Below are 24,947 nucleotides of genomic sequence, written 5' to 3' on the forward strand. Positions count from 1 at the left end.
ACATGTTGAAATCTCTGTGACACATTCATCAGACAGAGAAGGGAAATCTGTCTAAACAAAAGAGTCTAAACAAAAGAGTCTAAACAAAAGAGTCTAAACAAAAGACAATAAAAACATCAGACTTGGCGTGACGGTCTGACTACGCTAAAAATGGCATCCGTTTTTTTTCATCCGAGAAAAAAAAAATTCTACTTAATGGTTTTTATGTGAGTTTTCAATTTAGTTGTATGTACTGCTTGGCGTAAATTGAAACTGTCATTTTTAACTACTTTTATCACAGGTCAGGTTTGATATTGCTCGTTTTATTACTATTGCAAGTCTGCGAGTCTTCACAGAGCAAGCTTCTATTCTCTATTATCCTGAGAGAAACTAGTCGTCAGTATGGACAGTGTCCGGTGATCAATATAAGCATTTTCAGCTCTAAAAGTTTGAAAAGTTCTGTGGTAATGTTGCGGCCATTTGAAATCACGTCTGGTGGAGGCGACGGAGGCATTTCATTTATGTGGAACCGATCAACACATTTCACTGAAGTCAACTCCGCGCTTCTTTTCGGTTTAGCTCGGATTTCCTTCACGCCCAGCAGCATGACGTGATCCAGCTCTTCACCTATACGCGGTACTGCAAGCCTGCGATGACACAGCACTGCGAGTGAGCTTGTAGATGCTGTTCACTTCAGTGAAGGGTGTCTGCACTCAACCCACCTTTGGGACATTATCTTGTATGCATCAGGGAGGTAGCAGTTGATGTTTTCCATCTGGAAGGGGTCAGCGTCACAGATCTTGTCATCCGTCCGCCCATAATTAGCACTCTCGATCATGATGACATCACTTCCCGGACAGCGCAGGTCAATGGGGTAACCCTCGCAAGACAGCTCCCGTCTGACCAGACCAAACGGCAAGGCTGCCCGACTGAACCCTGCGGGAGAGGCAGAGAGTGAGCAAGTGAGAGGGTGTGGAAGAGAGAGGGGGAGAAGAAATCAAAGACAGAAATATAACTACTCTGACAAGAAGTAGCACTGGGAAATTGGGGGGAAAACACACTGGACATTATTTCAAAGCCTGCCAAACTGACATTGAGAAAAACGAGACATTCAGGGCTGAGTGAGGTACGAGAGTGTTTGTTTTGGACCAGGTCTTGAGGGGGGGTAAAAATATATATATAAATAAATATATAAATAAAATGAAATTAAAAACAAAAGAAAAGAAAAAGACAAATCTTTTGGGAAGTCAAAGCAAGCAAATCAATATTTAATATCTGTGGCAGTTAATAAACGTGTCTTTCTAAAGTGCTTTGTACACGAGAGAACCAAACCCATCGCATATTAAATTCATTATGATAATGCAAAATAATGCAAAATACATTATTTCGGTAACGTGTGAAATGTGAAGTCAGACCTCAGAGGAAACCTAATGTATTAAGAGTGTCTGCAGTGTTTTGGAGGTTTGAAAAAGAAACAAATGTCAACAACAGAAATGGGTAATTCTATCCATTTTACGGCTCTGCCAGCGCGAGAGAGAGGGGGGAAAAAAGAAAAAAGGGAGGAAGGGAGGGAGGCGGGTTGAGCAGGGGGAAAGAAAAAAACAAAAAAAAAATCAATACTTTTGCTTTCTGTTCTGCAAATGTGAGCAGTGGCAAATAGCTGTGCTTAGGGGGTGAAGCAAACTACTCTCAACAAATGATTTGGAGGGCATTTTTCTTCCAGCGCTGTAATGTCAAACATGAAGAGGCCAATTTTAGATAAACAGAGATCTTTATCTTGAAAATACTCTCTATATGCGGAATTTCGCTCACTAATTGCACGACGCGAGGAAAGTATGCCCATTAAGAGCGCGCAGGTATTAACTGTGGGTTGGCTCTTGCCAGACCCACTGATGCTTGGGGTGGGTTTTCTGAAAAAGAAAAAAAATCTCAGAAACCTGGGCGCGTCCGTGTGACTGGTCGGGGACATGCTGTGCTGAAGCTGAGATCATGACTTCTTAGACAACGAAGGAAGGAAAAGCACATGGCGAACAGTGAATGGCCACACATTAACAGCAGGCTAATCTTTGCAGAATATGTTTGTTGCTGGCTGTATGGCAGTTCTATCCCTTTTAATCGCAGCATGTCGCCACTGAAGCGAGTGACAGGTGATGGGTTTCATCACAGAAGGGAGCTGCTGTCTGATAGCTGGACAGGAAATAATAATAATAATAAAAAAATTAATAATAATAATAATAATAATAATTATCAGGCATATGAAGAGCCCATGAAGAAAGGACTGTCTACAGTCTTTGGCTTGCAACAAGTTTGTCTATTTGGAAATCAATTCACCCTCACTGGGCTTCTCTGCTAACAAAGGAGACATGTTAGCATTTATTATGCCGGAAATTGGAGGATGCTGTGTTAACCCATAAGAGCCCAGACCCAGTTTTGAATGCTGATTCAAATGAACCGGATCAGGGAAATGAACTGAGCAGCTCATTAGTGTGTTTTCTTATAGTGATGGTGAAGAGGTCACATGACTTCTGTAAATAATTTAAGGTTTAAATCTAAAGCTTTGTTAAACACGTGTCACAACAACAACTTTGTGCCTTGAACTTCATTCCTTTCTTCTAGGAATGGGGTCAGAACTGATTATATGTAAAAGGACATTTTATTAAAGCGCTTGAATTGTTTAATGGGTTGGAGCAGAGCTTTAGAAGCATAATATTCTTTAAGAATTGGCTGTTTTTGTTTAAAAGCGCAAATCAGATACACCGGCTTTTGGTAAACAAGGTCACAAATGCATTCACTGTCCTGTGACTTATCCAGGATATTGAGTTTGTGTCACTTAGGGTCTTCCACATCTTCCACATCCACAGTCTGTGACGCATGTATCACCATGGGCTCTTATGGGTTAAAAGTCAATTTATACTGTGACATAAAAATTATTTTTTATTCATGTTATTTATATTTTTCCTAATTCTAGTGTTTTACTGAGCGAATAATAAGCAGCATTCTTAACACTTTTGCACAGTACTGTATAGTGATCTACACCTCGTGTTTATATTCATCACAGTAATCATAGAAATACGTTCATATTTATGACCCATTTTGTTCTTGCATGCTGTTCTGCTTCTTACACAATTTAATAAAAAAATAAAAAATTGTGCAGTTCGTTGCCTGTACTTGTACTGAGTAAATCAAATCAATCTATCTACATTGAAGGTCCAAATGTTTGTGGACACTCCTAATAAATGCATTCAACTACTGTACTAACTGTACTACGACTGTAAATGCGCGCACACACACACACGCCTTGTCTAGTCCCTGTATAGAAGTACTGCCAATAGAACAAGACCTCTGGAGCACATAAACATGAACCCATTGGCACCATGCCTAATGCCAGGCATGGGCTAGAGGGGTGTGAACGCTATATTCAGCATTGAGCTGTGGAGCAGTGGAACTGTAAGTTTGTGATGAGGTGGGTGATGATTACCAGATATCCCGACCTCACTAATGCTCCTGCCGGTGAATGCAATCACATCCTCACAGCTATGCGCTCCAAAATCTAGCAGAAAGCTTTCCCTGGACAGTAGAAACAGTTACTCCAACAAAAGCAGAATAACCCTTTTTAATAGCCTTGATTGCAGGGCTATGAGTAGGTGTCCTGATACTTTTGTCCATATAGTCTTTCTGTCTATCTATCTATCTATCCATGTATCTATGAATCTATGTCACACTAAATAAAAGGGAAAATTCAGTTGCAGTTGATTTGCCAGATGGGTGGATATTCAAATGAGCAGCATGTACAGTACCTATTAGCTTGGAATATTTCCTTTAATTCATCCTTTCAAACAAACAGGCAAATGGTTGTGACACTCACTTTGCCTATTCAGAAAGTAACTGCTGTGGCGTTCTTTAATTACCCAGCGAAAAAGGCGGCCGAGGCTCCGGAGCGCTTTTTATCAAGCCATTTCCTGCGTAGATTTTCTGACACGCCGGGATGTTTTCAGCTGTATCAAAGTACACTGACAGCAAAATGGGTTCAAATGACTTTAAAAAGTCCGCTCAATCGAAATGAGTTTCTGCATGACTGAGTCAACAATCAGGCGAGGGTGGGGGTTTGGGGAAGGGTGGGGGGGGGGGGGGGGTTTGGAGAATTTGCGCTGCTGTTGTCTTCTCTCGTTTTGACTTTCGGCATTCCTCATGTGACCGTTCCACACTAAGACACAGGAGAAAGCGTTGAGGGATGATGGGCATTCACCTCGTCTTGAAGCAGTCATGTTGCTATCGTTTCTGAACGAGTTCTGGGCCCTTTTGGGGTTGCCAGAGATTTTGGCTTGCCAAAAAAAGCACTACGCTCCTGGAAGAGACCTGACACTCAATACAATGTTGGTGTTGGTACACTTCCAGTCCGAGACTAAAATCAGAGTCAGCAGTTCTCCAGAGGCACATGCACACAAAAAAACACTACTATCCCAAACAATCAATGGTAACTTTAAATTTCAATGCGGCGTGCGCTCGGATTCACAGCGAAGCAGTTCTCTCCTGCCCCCTCTCTCTCTTTTCCCTGCTCAGATAGAGTACCAATCCCCTTGGTTGATTGCTTTAGCACTTGAAATCATTACACATTTGCTGTTTCTTCCTGGCCTGTATGTGACCGAACTCTTGTCGAACTCAATAGCGAGGTCGCGCGGACCATCATCCGCAAATCAATGCGCCTGCAGTGGTGGTGTCCGTTTGACTGGACCACATTAGCTTTCGCTGCCCTACTTTGCGCTGGTGGAACGTACGCGGCCTTTCGGACAGGAAAAGCATCAGCGCGATCTGGTTCCCTCCTGCCAAAACCACCCGTACACTTCATCCGGAGAACCCTGCTAAAGCGCTTACGTTTTAGAGCAGTTTGCGGTTCTGCCATATGGCATGGGGCTTTAACGTCCCACACTTCTATTCTTTCATTTCAGCCCTTTAAAGGAAACCAGAACATGTCGAGGGCGTGGGACGGAGGGGAGCAGCCACTTTTTTACAGCTTCGAATTAATGAGTAACTGCGCCGTTCCTCTGCGGCCTATGATGACAGGGTTATAACGCATGATGCCCTTCCTGTTCATGTGCCTGGAAATGAAATGGAAATAAGTGCTCGTTGTCTGGGCCTCAACATGGCCACCAAAGCAGTTCATAGATCATGCTGTCGGGGCCTGTTTCATAAACAACTTTCCAAAAGCCTGGCCATTGATTAGGCCCGGGGATGAACTACTTTCTCAGCCTGACATCGGGTGATCTTTCAGGACACAGGCACAGACTAATCGATACGGGATACCCCAAGCAATGCTTGATCTGTGGTTAAAATGCCAAAAATATCCAGATCAGCTAAAATATATCAGTGATAAAAAAATTTAAAAAAATTATATATATATATATTTATATATATAACGACAATCTTTGCACTAAAACGTTTTTTTTTATTTTTGTGCTTGTTGTCGCAGCCATGCAAAAACACTGACCTCCACAATGGCAATGCAAAGAACAACTGCCGGATTCACATTACATCAAAAAGTAAAAAAAAAAAGCCCACAATTTGCATGACGGCCACACTACACTGCTCATGGATCAGATGTGAAACAGCTTGTATATCTTTGAGTGCTCCAATTTCCACTTGTTTTACACAACCTTTGATTAATAAGGCGCCTGTGCGCAAGGTAAAGGAACAGCCGAGAACCACAGAAGTAAATCTACTGTAGATTACTTAAATTCACATAGTTTGGAGGAAGTACAATATACCCCTATTATACCTGCCTGGCCTCATCTAACTATTCCAACAATACTGCACAATAACTTGCAACCCTACACTAGTTGGGTTAACCTCTTTTTTTACTCTACCTCATATAAAGCATGGCCTAACATCTTACTACAGTGCAAGAGGAAGGCCCTTCTGAGATCAGTCCTGCTTTTTATGACACGATTCATCACATTCTGACACAGTGATATACCCCCACAATCATCTTTTTCTGAAACAGGCAATCAGTCACCCTCCAAACATTTCAAACGTCCCACACACAGAGCAACACAAACGCCCCATCCATTAAACAACAGCTCAAAACAGTCAAACCTAAAAATGACCCAAAATAATGAAATCAACCATCCTGAACATTCGAGAGATTCATTTGACGTTTCTGTACTTCTGTTCATTTAACTTCAAAAGCTTCAAAACTGTAACTCCACAAACCTTTTGTCCTGTCGCCACCAGTCTTCAGAGCATGCCTGCGGGGTGCGCGCAAACAAAGCCAAGTTTGAGGGGAAAAAACAAGCCGGTTTAGACCACTGCAAGTCCTTTAGACCGCATGGAATAATCTTTTGGTTGAATAAGGCAGGCGCTCGGACAATGACGTTCTAGACGGATTCAACAAGAACCAGAGCTTGAACTGTTCAATGGATTTATTTAGGCTTTTATTTATTTGGTAAACAAATTTGCCACTATCTGCCAATTCAAATTTGACCATCTGCTGTCGCCAGAGAAACAAAATGAGGACTAGCACCCGTACAATTGGACCTTCTTTCTTTTTTTATATAATTTACTTGATTAAAATAAATGAATAAATAAAAATAAACAAGTTAGGGTTGGGAAATGGGGCTGAAAAAAAAAAAAAAAAAAAAAAAGCTTTCTGAAAAGCATTAACACCTCAATGACATGAGGCAAATGTGCTCTCCACAAAAATGCACAGTTTTAATGAAGGACCTCTGGACCCAATCTTGAGACTCGCCCTTCACTAAGGCAGGACTTGAAAAGAGAGCACCAAAGCATAAATTGCTCTTTGTGCCGCTGTGTGTTGAGGCACTGCACAATATGAACGTACCTGGGTCAGACTGTTTGCGAGAAACACTGTACGACTGTGTGAATTCTCGTTTTGATCAAAACCCATTTAATGCTGCCAACACGTTTAGACTGCCTCATTCTAAGACTCCTCCAGAAAAGGCAACATCCTTTATGCTGCAATGTCCGGAACGCTTCGTTTCATCTGCTTTTCCAGCGAGTTACAGCACTCCGTCCATTTGAACCCTTTGATTTTTAAATCAGCGATACACACACACACACACACACACACACACACACACACACACACACACACACACATTTTTAAGAACTCTCCAGCGACTCTGAAACCCACTAAAACGTAGCGGGGAAGCAAGCCATGCTTGCCAAAAGTTAATCAAGCTTTTAGAAAGCGAGCAGCTTTCCGACCCTTTCCTCTCCTTCTAAGTAAATAACAGGAGCGAAGATCATGGGTGGTAAATAATATATTACAGAGAATGCCCGATTCCATCACCATAGCAACCTGTCCAGCCAACGCCATAATCGCCGCCATCTCCCCTGCCCTCCCTCCCTCCCTCCCTCCCTCTCACCCCTTTCTGCCCCATCCTGGCCTTGTTGACACCAAGCCTTATCAGGCATTCTGGTCAGTCACCACGAGGGTCACTTTTCAATTCCTTTCAGGCAGATAGGTAGCCAACTCTGAACTCCAGCGAGCAGGCCCCACGCCGGCACACAATGGAAGCCTTTCAGAGGCGGCCTTTATCAGTCGCCCCACTGTACACGACTCCACAAATCTGGTCAATGCAACTCCGAGAGGGGGAGACCCTTTTAATCATGGTTCAAATGCACAAATGACTTCTTGGTCCCACTTTACTCCACAGTGCTCTGTTCCCCGTGTAAATATTTGTGTAAATACAGGGTGCTATTGTGCCTCTGTAACTCAGCACTGTAAAACGAGAGCTGTGATACTTGTGTTTTTAATTACACAGGATTAGGGGAAGAGGGCAAAATAGTGCTTTGGCTCTTCTGTAGTGGCATAAAGCATTGTTCCAGCAGGAGTGAGCTCCGAGAACTCCGGGAAATGGTGTTTTTACACAACAACGTTGCCGACTATTTACTTGTGCCCGCTCCTGTACTCCGCTCCAGAGCGGGCCTATATTTGGCTCAATAAGTAGGGGTTGTAGAGCGAGTTCCACCTCAGTGGCTGCAGTCCCATGATTCTCCTCTAATTCACTTTTCACCTTTGGGGTGACATTGGCACATTCAGAGAGCAGTAGCCGGGCAAAAATGCTAATTTGACGAGGACGGAGACCGGGTCTCTGCGGCGCAATAATATTTTAATCTCCTCAACGAGGCAAATCAATTGGAAAGTGACCATCTGCCAGGATATGACTATCACTGAAGTGGAGGTAATGAACATACAGGGAGTGATTAAGATAATCATCATCAGTAGCAGCATCCTGTTGTAATCGCCCTCACACACACATACACACAGATTATAAAAAAAATAATAAAAAAAAACTGCTGAGGTGCCAGATGACAAACATATGACCTGAAAGGAATATGCACTTTTGGAGAAAGTAGCCTGGTCGGGGGAAAAAATCCTGCTCAATGGATTTTTTTTCTTTCTTAGAACTATGCATTTTTTCATTGCTCAGCAAGTGCTTTTTAGTATATGAGGACTAAAAATAAAATAAATAAATCAAGAAATAAATACGGGGAGAAAACCAGAATAAAATGTATTAGTTCTGGAGAAGAAAAAAAACTGAGATGGAAAATGTATTAAAGTTTCTAAGCTCTGGTGTGAAACTGCTCTGACAGTGTTCTGGGGATAGCCAAATGTATGGAGGTTTTTACTAGATTATCTTAGCCTGACACTGCATTCTTCCCCATTGAAGCTCTAAAAAGGATCCAGGACACTCATGACGATTGTCAAGCCCAGTTAACGCAGCTTGGATTGGGCTTTGTCCTGACAGTGGCATACAGCTGCTTGTAAATGAGCTAGCATTGCTAGCGTTGACTGCTATTGTTCTGCTCCCGCGGCTGACAAGGTTGCTTGCTGAGGGGATTTTCGGAGTGGGAATGGGGAAGCGTGGCATACCGAATCAGCGCAAAGCAACAGGAAAAACGCAGCTTGAGTCCTCCAGTTTTTTTTTTTTTTTTATGTCGCCCACCAGCGCAAAATTCGACGGAAGTCTATGGAAGGCAAAGACACCCTGAGTCACCTTTCCCCCCCACAGAGCTGATTCCATAATCCCGCAATATCCTTTACAATAGCATGTTGTCTTAAGGAGTCAGGTTTTCGCAAGAGTGGGAGGAAGAGCGGACGAGAAAATGTTGTGGATATTAACGCAAATATTCGCTTTTGGGCAGAAGGGTTTCGAGGCTGGTCCAAGTTCTGTGGTGGGATGTTCCCTCGAAGCTTACCAAGCTAACATGAGGACACGACCCTCTGCTTTGGTCGGTGCAAACATCTGAGGCATCCGTCTCCCAAGCCTTTATTAGCCAGAGAAGTTGTTACAATCTAATGCTAAGCTTTGCTTTCTTCCTTCGCGAGCCGAGTCCTGTAAACAAGACTGAAGCTTGTCTGGCAGGATCACAACACCCAGTGTTTTATGAACTGGCCAACGCAGCATATTGCCTGTCCTTTGGCCCTTCATCTGACTTGACGGACACCATAAAACAGGAGATAGAAGAATAAGCAGCGTCTTGCTGATGTTCAATAGACAGGAGTAGGCATGTGCTGTCTGATACTCAGACAGCCTCGTGTGGTTCCTGGCTCCAAAATTCATTGGTATTCATGACCATGGTCTGCCCCAGTTCATTTACATCTTTCTCCTCCATAGCAACAGCGGGTGGGCTATCAGGAGCATCTTTGATACAGGTGCGTGCCGGTAAAAAAAAAAAAAAAAAAAAAAGACATTGTGTCATTTAGCTCTGGATAGATATTATAAAAAATATACCCCACTGTTTCTGCCTTTTCACTGCTGAGGTGAGTCCTTTTAAAGCAGAGCTTTAGCCCGTCAAAGAATGTTTAGATAGTATCTGCGTGCCGTAGAACTACCCACCCCACCACCACCACCACCACCACCACCACCACCACCACCTCCTCCTCCTCCTCCTCCTCCTCCTCCTCCTCCTCCTCCTCCTCCTCTCCCTCCTGCTTCACCAGAGGAGATACGCACAAGCACACAAAGACAAATTACTGTGTACATTACTGGCATAATGGGAACACTGTCTATCTACACTGGTATCAAAAGAACCTTATCACTTTGAGGGCAAGACATTCCAAACCCCTGCGTGGGGTAGAACTGTTAGCATAACGATGATAAACGACCGCACAATAAGCGGCGTAAACTGTAAACAAACAAACACAAACAATTTCTGAAAAAAACAAATATAAAATCTATAAACACAAGACATCCATTCAGAGTTAACCCAGAGCCTGCAGGTTCCAGGCGAGCGGACACGCCGGCATGCATGTATAACCTTTAGGCCTAATTAAACACAATATACCACACCAAGGTCACACACTGTCTTTTAATGACGTGTTGCTGAAGGAGAATCGCCTCCACAGACAGCTGACTGCTTTCTCACACTGTCCATCTGTAAACCCCAGAGGGCTCTTTTAGAGGGGATGCTAAAAGGCATGAGCATGTCAGTGCAATGATACATATACACACACACAAACACACACACACACACACACACACAAATACTTCCAAAGGTTGGCCATTATATCAAGAGTATTACTAGGGAGTTTGTTTCTGTGAGGGTGTAATTACCTTCAGCCACATAAACATTAGTGAGGTCAGGCACTGACCACTGACAGATACTGAATGATTAGTTCTGGATCACACATGGCATCTGACTTTACTCCAACGCTTCAGAGGATGTAGGTGTCCTGATCCGCAGCTCAGTGGCAGCAGACGCTCGACAGCGGACATAATGACCTAAGGCTTCTCAGAGGTTTTCATTTTGGCGCATTTCTATTAGTCTGTTCATCAATACATTTGAATGCACGATAAAGGGCAGCTGCCAGTTTTTACAATCATGTCAAAGATAGTCCTCATAGGAGGTTTTTCAAATCCCTGTAGAGGGCGCTAGAGCCCCCCCCTACACCCCCTAAAGTGTGCATTTTCACAATCACTGAAATGTTTGGAATGACTTATTAATAATTATTATGTCGCATGCATAGTAAATCCCGTTAATTGGCATTTACACTGCATATCAGCAGACCGATTCTTCTGGCAGCAACTAGTACAGTCACAGAGACACTGTTTTTGCGACGTGCGGCAGATCCGTCTCTGACAGAATGAGGTCATCAGACTAAAACGAAGACGTTGTTAATGATTAGGGATCTGCAGCAGCCCAATAAACCAATAAACCACTTCATGCTCCTTTAATCAATAGGGAAGTATTCCCCATATATCATTATCTATAAGAACGCAGGCTTACTGGGTTCTCTCTCGCCCTCTCTCTCTCTCTCTCTCTCTCTCTGACTACATTCTCCTGCACTAAGAGCAACGCGCCCTTTCGTGTCAATACCTCGATGACACATTACTCAGACACTGCTTTGCCTGACCTCCACCTGGCATTTAAACTCCCTGACCGGCGAGCTGTTTGCTCTGGCCGTCACAGTCGAACGAGCTCAATCATTTAAGCAACAGAAGCCGTGGCGAGCTTTTGGCCCCTCCGGAAAGGTCTCGCGAGGGCTCCATGTAGAAATTAAGTTACATTTAAAGTATTAAAGAGATACTTCACCCAAAAACGACCTCAACGTTGGTCTATTCTCCTCTTATTAGGCTAGTCATTCGTCTGCATTAGGAAGTGTGTGTTGGAGGGATGCATTATGCATGAGTAAAGTACTAACATTTTGACTGTGCTCGTACTGCAGACAATTCTAATTTGGCTGTCAAATCTTTAGCATCGACTGTGCCGTTATTTGCAAATGATCATGTTGGATCTGACTGTTTAAGCAGCGTACAGGCTTTCTGATATACTACACTAGTTGCTACAGTAAAAACGAAGGTGTGGGCAACACTGTAGCACATTTAAGCTTAGGTATACACTATATAAAAATAAGGGGAAATGTTGATGTATGTGGTAAGACTAAAACACATCTTAAAAAATGCATTTTTTCAGTCTCATTTCAAACCACATACAAATGCAAATGCAAAAATCTAATTTCATGTTTGTTTTTTTTTGTTGATTTTCGCTGTCAGACTTCCAGATCGCAATCGGATATGCTAATGAAATGGATCTGGGCTGCTTGAGTGAAAATAGCCTTTGTAAAACTTGTATTGGTTCTGCATTTGCATGTTTTCCATATTTGGCTATAGTATAGTGTCTGGTTGTTTGTTGTTGTTTTTTTTCCAATCAAGTACTAAATCTGCGAACCCAATCTCAAAGGATTTAGCTACAGAGAGCCTTGCACATTTCTAGTTACCTCCATTTCATCTGTCTAGGATGCGTAGGGTCTGTTGCAAGGTGCTGTCAAATTGAAATGAGTAAAGGTGCTTTCTGTGAGGCCGTCCTGGAATTGTATTTGACATAGAGAAGTCTAAGGAAGCTATAAAAAATGCAGAACAATCAAAAACTTGATGGAAAACTTTGCCCGGTAATAACAGAGCCACAAGGAATTGCGCCCTTGTGGAGGAGGCGTTTGCCCAGATTTCCGAGCGCTCTCCTTCAGCTCGAAAAATGAGCTCTTTTCATTAATGATTGACATTCTGTTATCAGGGAGGATATTGAGTGTACGCCACCCCATAGGGTGTAAACTTCAACCTCATTCATGTTAGAATGCAGTCTTACAGGCTTGCTGTGTCGGACTCGGACAACCACTAGCTCGGAGAGGTGAAATGACTCACTGGGTCAACCACTGACTCGCAGCGTGAGGTCATTGTGAGCCACCGCTTGTGTTCAGGGACACACTCGGCCAATTCCAATCCGAAGAAAAATAAACCCCTTCTCACTTCCCATGCTTCCTTCCACTTGGCAAACTCCACCACGCGGGGACAAATGAGCGCTAGCTCTGGAAGAATACAGCACTAAACGATTTGGTTATTGTTTCTTCCGTGAGATACAAGCAAAGAATTGAGGATAAATATTTACCTGGAATTAAGCAAAGCTGCTTCGTCTCAACAAAAACTACGCATCCCAACAACATGGATTATCCCTAGTGGTAGTAGCTAGGGCCGGCTTAGTTTTTCAGAGCTGGAACGGCGCCACTGCATCTGTCCCAGACAGAATAAGCATGCTACCAAGGCCACTGACCTGACAACTACAACAGTCTACGAGCTAAATACAAGTAAAGGCAAACTAATATGACCAAAACAGTTGTATCTGTAGCACTTTATACAGTATTTTATATGCTGCATTATTCTTGCAGGTTTTTCCCCCCATAAGAGAATGTATGTAAATGTACTATTTATATAATTCCAATATGTAAATAACCTTTTCTTTTACTGTGTGATGTACTGTGCCTCATTCAAAAAGCAGGCATGGCTGAAACTGCTGTAGGCTGAATGGAGGGATGTATGCAAACAAGTTGGTTTTCATGAGTTCAGAAGGATAGGGAATTTAAAACAGCTTAGTTATTGTACATGGACTGTGTAGACTGTTTTAATATATACAAACAAATCATACGTATATATGTTTTATTTCAAAAATAGGCATTATTATTATTATTATTATTATAAATTATTCTGAAAAAAAAAATCTTCGCAATTTCCCAGCACCTCTGACATATGATGTTTCTTTTATACGTTTCTATAAGTTAATTCTTTTTTGATTTTCAATCAGAATGCTATACATCTTTGTCGGTTCCTATGAAACCATGTATAAACATGTAAAACATGAAAAAATAGCTTGAATTGTAAGAACTTCAACTGATTTGTAGAACTGCTGAAAGCTTTGTATACATGTAGAAAAATATGTAGAGGATTTGTAAAAGGTCACTGATTGAAGAACTGCCCGTTTCATTACAGAGAGCATAATTTGTCCTGTTTAACCAATTGCGGTGCGACAAATATTGAATAAAAATCATTGTATTAAGAGTTTCCAACAGCAGGTTTTAAAATCTGGCACTAGCAGACTGCATTTTGTCTGTCAGTCGTGAAAATGTCTTCAAGTGCTAACATATTTTTGCCACATGGGCCACCCATAGTGTCTATAAAAAAGGGGTTTTACATTAAAAGCAGAATAAAGCAGGGAATTTAAATGTTTGTATGGTATGGTCTGGAACTTTTCAACAGGGAAATCAAGCGTTACATTGGTTGTGTTTGCATGTGACGTGTGACTTTTCTGCTAAACAAGATTCTGCAAATGCAGTGCAACAAGTTAAAAGCGTAAAACATGGATGTGTCACACAGAGCAACACAGGAACAAACATCTTCAGTAATCTGACGGTAAATCAAAAGGTCTGCTAGTTAACAGGCTTGCTTTCCTGCTGACAGCAGACAATCATGAGGCTAATTAATTAACACTAGCTTCCTATATTTAAACCTCAAGCAGTAACATCTGCATGGCACAGCTTGATATGCTACTTTAACGCACTCCAATTTATAAGTAATGGGAGTACAGTGTGTATATATATATATATATATATATATAAATAAAATATCACATGAACATTTTAGAATCTGCGCAGCAGCTGCGCTTCACAAATAGACCCTGATGAGTCTGGAAAGTTTGGAGCCTTTCAAATACATGCCACTATATTCAGAATAAGTACTTCAGGCCTTTCCAGTTTCTGTGAATAGTTCAATAGAAAATGAGCTAAAGATGACCTGATTTCCAAAAGACAAAGTTCAACAGGACACATTTCTTAAAAAATGTAAACAAGATTAGGATTGATCAAATCCCTTTTTTATAACATTTGTTGATATAAAAGTTTGGTACTGTCAATTAACCTACGATACATGTAAAACCACCCATCTTTTCAAACTGCCGCTAATGCAGCATCAGCAGGTAGCCGCCACACTCTGTGATGAGCACAGCTAACGGACGACTGTACCAGCCAACTCTGCTTCAGGAGCGATGAGGGGAGCGATCGCCAGCTTCCCACCAGAGAGCGCAAGGCCAACTGTGCTCTATCGGACTCCGGCTGCTGACGGTGAAAGGGGCATGGCTCGGGATTCGATCTCACACCCTCCCGGGCCATAGCGGCAGTGAAATATGTAACCTCTTACTCACACAACAGGTATTATGATTAGGGCTGCCCAGACTTTTGCATGGCACTGTAACGCCAGTTTCCGTTCCAATATGCAACAGCACTGTTGGTGGTCATTTTGCCAGTGTTTGTGCTGATGATTCTTAGATCTGGGCTATCACAACACTTGCTCTTTGATTGTGTGTCAAAAAATCTGAAAATCTTTGTGCATTGTTGCCATTAAAACCTTCCTCTGTCTGCTTGTTGGCACCAAGCAACCCCTAAATAGAGACTGACGCAGACAAAATGACAAACTGCCAAACCATGTGAACTCCTGCCGAGCTGTATAATAAAATTTGCACATATTTTTTTTTTCCTTTTTTTAAATTACCGTTTTGAGCCACGCTTGATGTTCTCGGCCAAATCCGCCCATTTCCTGATCAGTGCAATTCAAAGGAACTTTTGTCACTAATTTATCCGAGTAATCATCAATAGTCCTCTTCTGACTACTTCAAAGAGCAAAGAAATCCATGGGCTTCCCAGAAATCCCATGCAAATGACGCCGAGGCCGATGTGACCCTAATACTGCATACCCTAATCACCTTAAAATTCCACAATATTAAAGCAGCAAACAGGAAACCGCTTCTGTTTACCCTCTGACCTTCTAATACATGGTCTCTTTCTCAGCGTACTCGCCAACCTCCCCCACAGACCAAAAGTCAATACATTCAATACTATTTCAGGCATTCTTGCTTAGCCGTGGCCCACGACTGTGGCTCTCTCAGTTCTACACAAAGGCAAGCTCCCCTGAAGGCCTCAACTAGGAGAACTGATCAGATCTTTTAGGTTTCCTCAAATTATGCACGGCTACTGCATGGTGTGCCTTCAGTCTAGTTGAGTCTATCCCTGCTAGACTGAAACAATAAACAAAAAAACCAGGAGGTCTAAACAAAGGGGGAATGAAGATTCTTATCATAGTGGAAATTCATCTTTTAGATGAAATTCGCTCACAGAGGACACATTCTGCCAACAGGGCCTTTTATGGCCACATTACAGTCAGCCTGCATGGTATGTGAAAAAGCAAAACAAAACAATAAAGGTTTCATGGCTCACTTCTGTTGGGATGTCGTCTGTGGCGAAATGGGAGGCAGATAAGACAAATCCCCTTGTTCTCCATAGACTTTCTGATGGTGTGGTCTGCTGCTATCCAGCACTGTTGTGCTGATCGCTTGGGATACGCTTGTTAGATGGCCACGAACCGGGCCGAGCGGGAACAAGACAAGACAAAGCATAAAAGACAGACGTTGGGGAGAAAAGCAAAAGAGGAGGAAAAAAAAACCACAACAAGAAAAGAGGCCAGGGTAGGTAGGAGGCATATGGGTAGATGACTAAAACAGCTAAATCAGTTGAGTGTCCATCCGGGAAATGAGTGTCCTCATTTTAACCCTGCTGTGTGTCATTAAACCCTTTATCCAATTAAGCAGGTTTCCCCCCCCCCCCCCAATCAAAAGAGTCAGACCTGATGCAGACCCATTTTTTGAGGCCTCGAACTCTCACTTAACCTGAAATGCTCCAAATAACATTGACTGCAAGTGCTACAAATGACCACGACAGCGAAACGGAAATCTTCCCTTAAAAAAAAAACAAAACTGTTAATTCTACACTTAATCCACCCCATACTCAGCACCAACCACTGTTGGACCAGCTGCCAAGAAACCATAAAATGCAAATTAGCCTTGGCTAGGTTACAGTAGTTTCCGCCAGTTTCCACTGATACCCATTTGTTTCTATATCCATAAACCTGTTTGGCCAAAGCCTCCAAGCTCCGACTTCAAGTCCCTACTCAGCACGTTCTGAAAATAGACAAATCATTAATACAGACCCAATCGATAGCCAGTATCATCATAGTCTCACGAGGGATACGGTCTCAGACAAACATCCTAAGTTATAAGTAGCAGTGATGGGCCCTTGCATGATTTTTTCCCCCTCTTTTTTTTGCATGACAAACACAAACCAAGAGCCAGCTGTGATGGACCTTAATCCATTAAATCCCCCCCACACTAAACGGCAAATCCTAATGAGGATTTGAAGCGCTCTGCTGGGTGGGGGCTCGCGGCCGTGGCCGCACCTTAGCCAGCGGTCTGCTCTTCGTCCCATTGTCCTCTTATCAGCCTTATCAAGGAGGAGTGACTGCTGATGAAAGACCTGAGCTGCATTGAGGACCGATGGCGTATTGACCCAGCGGCAGCTTAGCACTATGGGAAGTCAGATCCTTCGGCCCGATACAAAATCCCTGTGTGACACGGGGTGGAAAACAAAAAGAAAACTGAAAGGAGGAAGAAAAAAAGAGAAGGAAGCCCACGGAGGCTGTTTACTGTGAAGGACAGAACAAAAGGAGTGTGGTGTGTGTCTGTGTGTAATAAAGGCGTGCTCTTAAGTCGGGCTGAGAGGCAGACAGGACAGGACTCCAGACTATTCACTTAACTTCATTATGGACTTTAAGTCACCGGGTTTACGTTTACGCTGATTGGTCTCGGAGAGAAGATTTCCCAGAAACGGCAGGAACTCGGGCCTGTTTTAGGAGTTGAAGCATTTCATTAACGAGCATTACCACGCAGACGCGATTTCACGGTATGTCAGTGGAAGACAAGGCTTTTAAGTTGTAGGCTTGCCCACACACGTTTAACTTCACAGAACGATTTGTTTTCACAGTAGGCCCCAAATTGCAACGCGACTCCCCCGAGCAATGCGGCGCAATCCGTAATGACTCTACTAAATATGCATTCAGAAGCAGTGATGGGTACATGACCAAAAAATAAATAAATAAAAATAGCCAGAGTCTGATTTTATCGTCTTGTTTTGCTTCTCCGGCAGGAATACTCCCATGTTCCAGACAAAACCCAGGGGGGAAAACATAAGGCATGCGATGCTGCGACACTATACTTGGAAGCATGTTTCCCTTTTTGCCTCAAAAAACCTTTCATAAAATATTTGCCCGACACCTGAGGAGACATAGGCGTGACCCTGTCAATCCAGCAGCTGACACCCTGAGCCTAGGAAATTCCTCCCCAATTCTGTATGAGCATACGTTCATTTATAGGAGAATCCGGTGCATACGGAGAGACAGGAAGAGAGAGAGAGAGACAGAATTAGGATTTGCTACTGCACTCTCTCTCTCTCTGACATGTTCAAGCGTTAATCACCATGTATTCAGCAGGACCTTCTTTCAAGACGCAGCAAGATAGACACCTCATTTCAATCGGAATCTTCAAGGATAGAGCAAAAGAACCTGTCAAAATCAGGGCTCCTATTTAGAGGATCCTTCTAAGGCTCTGGAGGTTCTATTGAGAAAGACCAGGTTGCAATTAGAGACTTCACCTCATTTTGTGACGGCATGGTGAGGATAAATTATGAACTCAAATTTACATTCAAATGACTGAGGCTATCTTTACTTGTTAAACAAGTGAAGAAAAAGGTACGTCTGTCATTTCAAAACACTTAGAAAATAAGGTACTGTTGAAAAACTGGGACCCCCACGTACCGCTTTTGTTCAAGATTCACAATAAAGCCCTGAACTGCAGTCTGCACAAGGTACCTTCACTAACCGTAACTTCACTAGAGGCCATCAATACCATCAATAAAACAATCCGCTACCTTTTTTTTTTTTTTAGGGATGTTGGAAAGAGACTGAATGCTTTCACAAGGTGAAAATCTTCGCTTGAAAGGAAAGCCATGAATGCAAATGATATTACATCCAAGTATACAGACAGCAGTCAGCCTGGCAAAATTAAATAAGAAAGATGAGATGCAAAGTTTCTAGGGATATACCGGGGAGGGGGGGAAATAACCCTGAAGCAATTAATCTTTCCAAGCTTCCGCAGAAGCACAAAACTTCCAGCCATTTATGGCTATGGCAGTAACCCATTTAATTCAATTATAAAATGCATTAAAAAGATATTACGGCCGGGGCGGAGTGTAATGAAGCATGTTTACTTGGGGATATTGTTTATAATGAACAGTTGTTGGTCTTAGCCATATAGTTAGGAGAGGACATCTGAGCAAATATAGGAACATGAGATAACGCAAACAAATAGATGAGTCAGATATTCGATCGCACTTTTAATTTAATTGAGAGCAAACGTAATGCATGTTCAATGTTAATGAAGGCACATTTCAGAGCAGGTAGATTCCTGAACTCACTGAAAGTTTGTTTTATCAGGATTTGAGGAGAGTCATAAAAAGCCATATTTTCTGTATGTGTCCTTGTCTTGCGAATGTTGAAAGACCTTTTGCTACACCACGACAAACACACTTCCGTCTTCACTGAAGGAATTCGCTCACGTGTTTACCCATGTCCTAATGAGGGATACAATATGATTGAGTTGGTTCTTACCTTCAGTGCACTGTATAGCAGCCAAAGCAAACATCAGGCAGCAGAGGGTTGAGAGACTCCACGCTGAGCATGCCATTGTGCTTGGCTTGGACACTCTCCTTATGTTTGGCCGGAAGTCGCTGCAGTCACAACAGTCCATGAGAACAGCTCTCAAAGACTCTCATCATTAGGATATGCACCTGAAAAAGCAACAACAATGGATCATCAATGCTGGAGATACAAATGCTCTATCCTCAAATGCCTTTTCCATTGCATTTCTCTTTTCTTTTTTTACTTAATATTTGCTGCAAAGCCCACAGCTACAACAAACAGTGCGTCCTCCTGAAGATGAAAAGCCCTGCAAGGTTAACTGAAAGCTAGGAGGCCTCTGCAATCTGAACAGTTGACTGAGCTGACAAATTTAACACGTCTCCAAGCAACTAAGCCATTGGCTAATGTAACTGAACGCAAAAGCCCTAGCCATTCTCCGTGCTCTGTCCATCCATACCTCTTCACACGCCTGTGCGCCGTCCTCCTGCCATTCAGCAAATAAACGGCCCTACATCCATCAAGCAAAGCGGCCGCTAAGCGGCAAGGCCCCCGACTGAAGCTACTCAGGCATGTATCGCTCTCTTCTTAACTGTTTTCCTCTGTCCGCATGTTTACACCTCCCGCCTGCCCCGGTGCTCCCCGCTCATAAACCGTTCTCACACCCCTCACAGGGGAGCACAGTCACTCCAGTAACAAGTCACTTAGGAGCCCATTAAAAGACTGCACACACCCCTCCCATGCTTTCTGTTTAAGACGCACTAAAGCGTGTCCATCCTGCTCAGCATATACGTACTCAAACAAAGCATTAACGCGAGGCTGCGGGAGGAAAAATAAAGGGCGAGACTGTACTTTTCATTTTGTTCAGGTGAGCAGGAGGTGTTCAGGCTCTTCAAATGCTGGAGGAAAAAGAGCTCGGTACCTATAGTATATTAATCAAGGTAACGGGGCTTTTAAAAGAAGAAATGCTGAAAATTCTTAAACTCAAGGAGCATCCAGGTAGTTATGAGCAGATACAGTGCACTGTGTCATTAGTGCTTCAGCTGCTTGAATGCATCAAGAAAAGCACAAAAAAAAAACCCTCAGACCTTGACTGTATGTGTGAAGAGCAGCAAGGATGCCTTGAAACTCCATGCTTGTGTTAAAGATGCTCTCAAGGTTTCCGGCAGCAGGAAACTTTACTTTTCTTAACGCTGAGGATGTATGTGCAGATCCATACCTTCTTCTACATTGACACAGTTTACGGCATTGGACTGACACTTATCCAGAGAGATTTACATTTGAAGAGTGTTATACAAGTAGGTGAACGTAGCGTCAGGAGTTTTGCCCAAGGTTTCTTATTGGTGCAGTGTGGTGAGCTTGCCAGACCAGGGAATCAAACCCTAGTCTCCCATGGAAAAAGTGATGTTCTCCACTTCGCTGGACCAGCCTCTACCTCTACAACCTCTACGATTTGGGCCTGGCACCAAAGGGGTGGAACGAACTTCCCCTGAGTGTCGAGAGACCCACCGCCTTTTTAAAAGTACGCAAAGTGTAGTGTTGAGTATTACGGTCTTAATACTGACCTTCGTCATCCTAGTCTATACAAGCTACACAAGTAGCTCTGGATACATTAACAACACATTTCATTGCAGTAAGTTAGTAGTTACACAGTCATTAATGGTAGTAACTGGCCTGTTTGATATGGTTTGATAAGGTGATTTTTTTTGTTTTACTTTTTGACATATTCTAGACCTGACAGACATTGTGTCAAAATGTTATGATGTAATGGACAAATAGAAATGCCCCAAAATGACTTTGACTTCCAATTAAAGTTGACAAGGTCTTTTTCCCTTCTCCTGCCACTTTAGAGACACAGGGTGTTTTGCTGGTATTGCCATTGTGAGACACCTTACAACCCATTAAAATACATCAGCGTACCCTTGATGTGACCAGGTTAATCATAGGAGTGGGTGACTTCCAGCATAACTGTAATATTATGCTTTTAAATATACCATGAAGATGTACAAAAATGTGGAAAATGTCAATATTTATTTTTGGCTGTCTCTGAGCAAAGCTGGAATGAAGGGTAAAGAACGATGGGTAAAACACAATCGGAAACTCCGTACAAATTACCTTTCATCCAACACTATACACACACACACACACACAGAGACACACAGAGACACACAGAGACACACAGAGACACACAGAGACACACAGAGACACACAGAGACACACAGAGACACACAGAGACACACTTCACTGCACTAAACCCAATAAACCAAGACTAATTATGCCCTTTATTAATAATAAGCATTCAGTTAGTCCATGTTAGAGAAGTAAATGTTATGGAATACTCTTCCTCTATCCATCTGACTCTGCCTCACCTTTTCTTCATTTAAATTCCAGCTCAAAACCTCCTCTTTCAATATCGCCCCTCTTCCCACCTCTCATCTCCTACTTTCCATTATCCTCCATCTAATTTTTTCCTCCATCTTGGTGTTTTTGTACAATTTTATTGCATAAGACCACTTGAATGATTATAAGCATCCTTGGGTATTAGAAAGGCTCAATGTAATAGAAATGCATTATTCTCATACAGTATAATACTGATGATCCACAATGCCCTCAGAAAAGCATATTGCGACATATGGTGATACAATTTATAAAATATATAAATGCCAGGGTAATTAATCATCAGCCTGCAATAATTAGGAAATTGAAGGCATTACATCAAAATTATTCACATTTGTTGCAACACGTGAATACCTTGCAGCCCTCTGTGATTTCCTGTTTGCTAAAAACAGTTAACTGAGCTAGGCCTTGGGAGAAATAACTGAATAATAAACCTACATTTGAAAGGGTTAATAAAGGCCCTCCCCAGACTCGTCTTGCCGGCGTGATAATTTGCGGAGGGGAAATAAATATATTAAACGCGAGGGTTGATCCCCTACGCAGGCAGATGGGTGTTCGGCTAAATCAACGACAACAGCTCGCTACCTTCATATCTTTGTGTCATGCTGTGAGCGGTTAACATGCTGATCAGTCTGAGGCACCGAAGGCGCAGACTAAGGCGGTCTGCCTGACTCCCACTCTCCTCATTAAACGCACCAAGGTCTCTCTTCTCAGCTGGAGACCTTATCTTTTTAAGCTGCGGCGAAGACCCGCCGATCAACACCTGTTAAGTGCTTCAAACGAAACGGCGCCGATCGAACCCCCAGCCGGAGCGCAGCGGGGAGGCTCGCTGTTGCGGTTGTGTACGTTTTGTCGAATCACGCTAAATTATAACGGCTAACTTTCGTGTACAAAAGAACCGGGGCTTTTGAAGTCTGGTGTTAGCATATCCTCGTACAAGAGGGCTCCGACGTGTGGAGAGATTTTAATGCGTTTGTTGTGATATGACAGTTGCGTCGGCTTCGTATAAAACCGGCGCAAGCAGATGTTTAAGTACTGTGAAAGATAGAAAGCCAGAGGGGTGCGGACCCAGAGGCTGCCAAACAGCTGTGCACTTCCATGCAGCTGCTCTTTAAGCCAGAAGAAGAGGAGGAAGAGGAAGAAGAAGAAGAAGAGGAAGAAGGCAGACAGGTTCATCATCAAACACGTGAAGGAAGGAACGGGGGAACTGCTGAAGAACATTTGTTGCTCCTGTACAAAAGCGGGGTGGCTGGGAAAGAAAGGAGGCATTAAAATCAAAGTTGAAAGGACAGTTTGAAATGTTAATGCCACAATGGGGAAACAAGGCACAGATGTGAAAGAATGTGGCATTCTTTTGACCGAAACACTCTCTCTCTCGGGCGAGGGTGGGCCACCAGAGGATAAAGGAAGAGGCAGGCCATTCAGGGCAATGAGGCCTTGAATAATAGACTGGGGGACATGGGAGTGGGGGGCACAGATGGGAGGTTGAGGAGTTTACAATGCAAGAGTGACAGCTTGCAAGTCTTGCTTGACCTCTGAATTAACCCTCGAGCTTTCAATGAACTAAAAGAATGAGCCGCGATATTGATTGTCCGAGAATATGACAAGTGTATAAAAACAGGACAGAAGACGCACGCTAAACTGCAAGTTACTCAAACATAAAGAGTTTGGGACTAAACACACACACACACACACACACACACACACACACACACACACACACACACACACACACACACACACACAGTGGCGCTTCAATCTCTTGGAGAACCAAGAACCTCCTAACCTGACGTTCTCAGTCCTTCTCTGGGGTCTTTCGGATTCTCCGCTGCTGCATTATGCGAGGAAAAACCTTCTGCGTAGAGGCAGCATAAATCAGGCTGGTTTTTACCTCCAGTGGTTGGATTATTGGGTCAGTGATCAGATGACATTAGTGTCCCACTGAGCCAGATATCGGAGAGGAAAATCAATCAGTGACCTCGCGTGGGCCAGCTGATGTAGCTCAACACATGGTGGTATGACTAACCCTCAGCGCTCCATCTGAGTGCTACTGAACTGGGGGGGCGGTCAATTAGAGAGGTCCCTGTGCCATTACACACTGCTGGTTGCTGGAGTAGGACGTGCAATATTTGGCTGGGGGGGGCGGGGGGGGGGGTTAAAACATATCAGAGCACAGTTTAACATTACTTCTGATGTTACAACCCAAAAGGCCAAGAGCTGCTCTCAGACCAAAGCAAAAGCCCCTGAACAGTCTACACAAACAAACTCCGTTGCTTAATTTTCAAGACTAATTAACTTAGTAATGTATCATTTCTAATGTCACACTTGCACAATTAAGCTTCCCTTTGATGTTAGATGTTTTACTAATGGCCCCTGCCACAAATCTATCAATTTTAGTGCCCGCTCCATTCATCAAATTCTGCAGTCCCTGCTGGTCAGAGCGTAATGGCACAGAACAAAGCCATGACGCTGAGATGCATATTAGAAATGAAGCAATCTGCAGGACATTACACAACTGCGGCTTCCTTTCAGCGTTAATACAGCGGAGACCTTCGCCAAGCGTGCATCCTACAGCCAGCCTAGCGCAAGAAATGAGGGAAAAGTGGATAAACATCCTCTACAATCTACATGCATGGAGGGCTCTACAACTCTCAACTCAAACAGACTTGAAAATGTAGACTGTGCTTCAGATGTTACAAAGGAAAGCAATCATTTCTCTTCACTGCTTTCCTCTCGTTTGTCCTCCTCCTCCTCCCTCCTCCATCATTTCCATAAATAGAGATGCACTTTACACATCAATTAGAATAATCGATAATCAAGCCTCTTTATTGCATATGATAAACACTAACATTTTTATTAAGCTGCCATCACGCCTGCCACTGGGCTGAAATAGAGGCAGGGGGCGGGGGTATACGCGTAGAAGTAGAGGTAAATCCAGCGAGGAGGTAAAGAGAGCAGTCATATTTGCTCTGCACAATATGCATAAAATGCATAAAATGCACTCTCTGGAACATATCCCAGGTTCCTAGGGGCTGGAATCGGAATTAGCACGTTCACTTTGGTTTGAGATTACGGAGTATGAGATCACCTACTACGGCTTTCAGAAATGCTATATTTGAGACTCTTCATTTCCCTTATTTTGATATACAGCTTTCTATTTTTGCAGATAAAGGACATGCATAGCCCAGTAATCACCAGAGTAACGCA

The 24,947-nt window shown here is 43.1% G+C and overlaps 1 protein-coding gene across 24 annotated transcripts in view; it reads right to left on the reverse strand.

Moving 5' to 3' along the window:
- Positions 1-24,947, reverse strand: part of adgrl2a (adhesion G protein-coupled receptor L2a) — a 98,840-nt gene that overhangs the window by 58,771 nt on the left and 15,122 nt on the right. For all 24 annotated transcript variants that reach the window (XM_072660986.1, XM_072660981.1, XM_072660980.1 and 21 more), the window contains exons 2-3: positions 19,317-19,495; positions 702-915 (exon numbers count right to left, since the gene is read on the reverse strand). In XM_072660986.1, coding sequence (XP_072517087.1) covers positions 702-915; positions 19,317-19,455 — 353 coding nt within the window. In that variant the 5' untranslated portion in view covers positions 19,456-19,495. The remainder of the gene's footprint in view (positions 1-701; positions 916-19,316; positions 19,496-24,947) is intronic.

Source organism: Salminus brasiliensis, chromosome 17 (genome assembly GCF_030463535.1).
Source record: "Salminus brasiliensis chromosome 17, fSalBra1.hap2, whole genome shotgun sequence".
Lineage (NCBI taxonomy): Eukaryota > Metazoa > Chordata > Actinopteri > Characiformes > Bryconidae > Salminus > Salminus brasiliensis.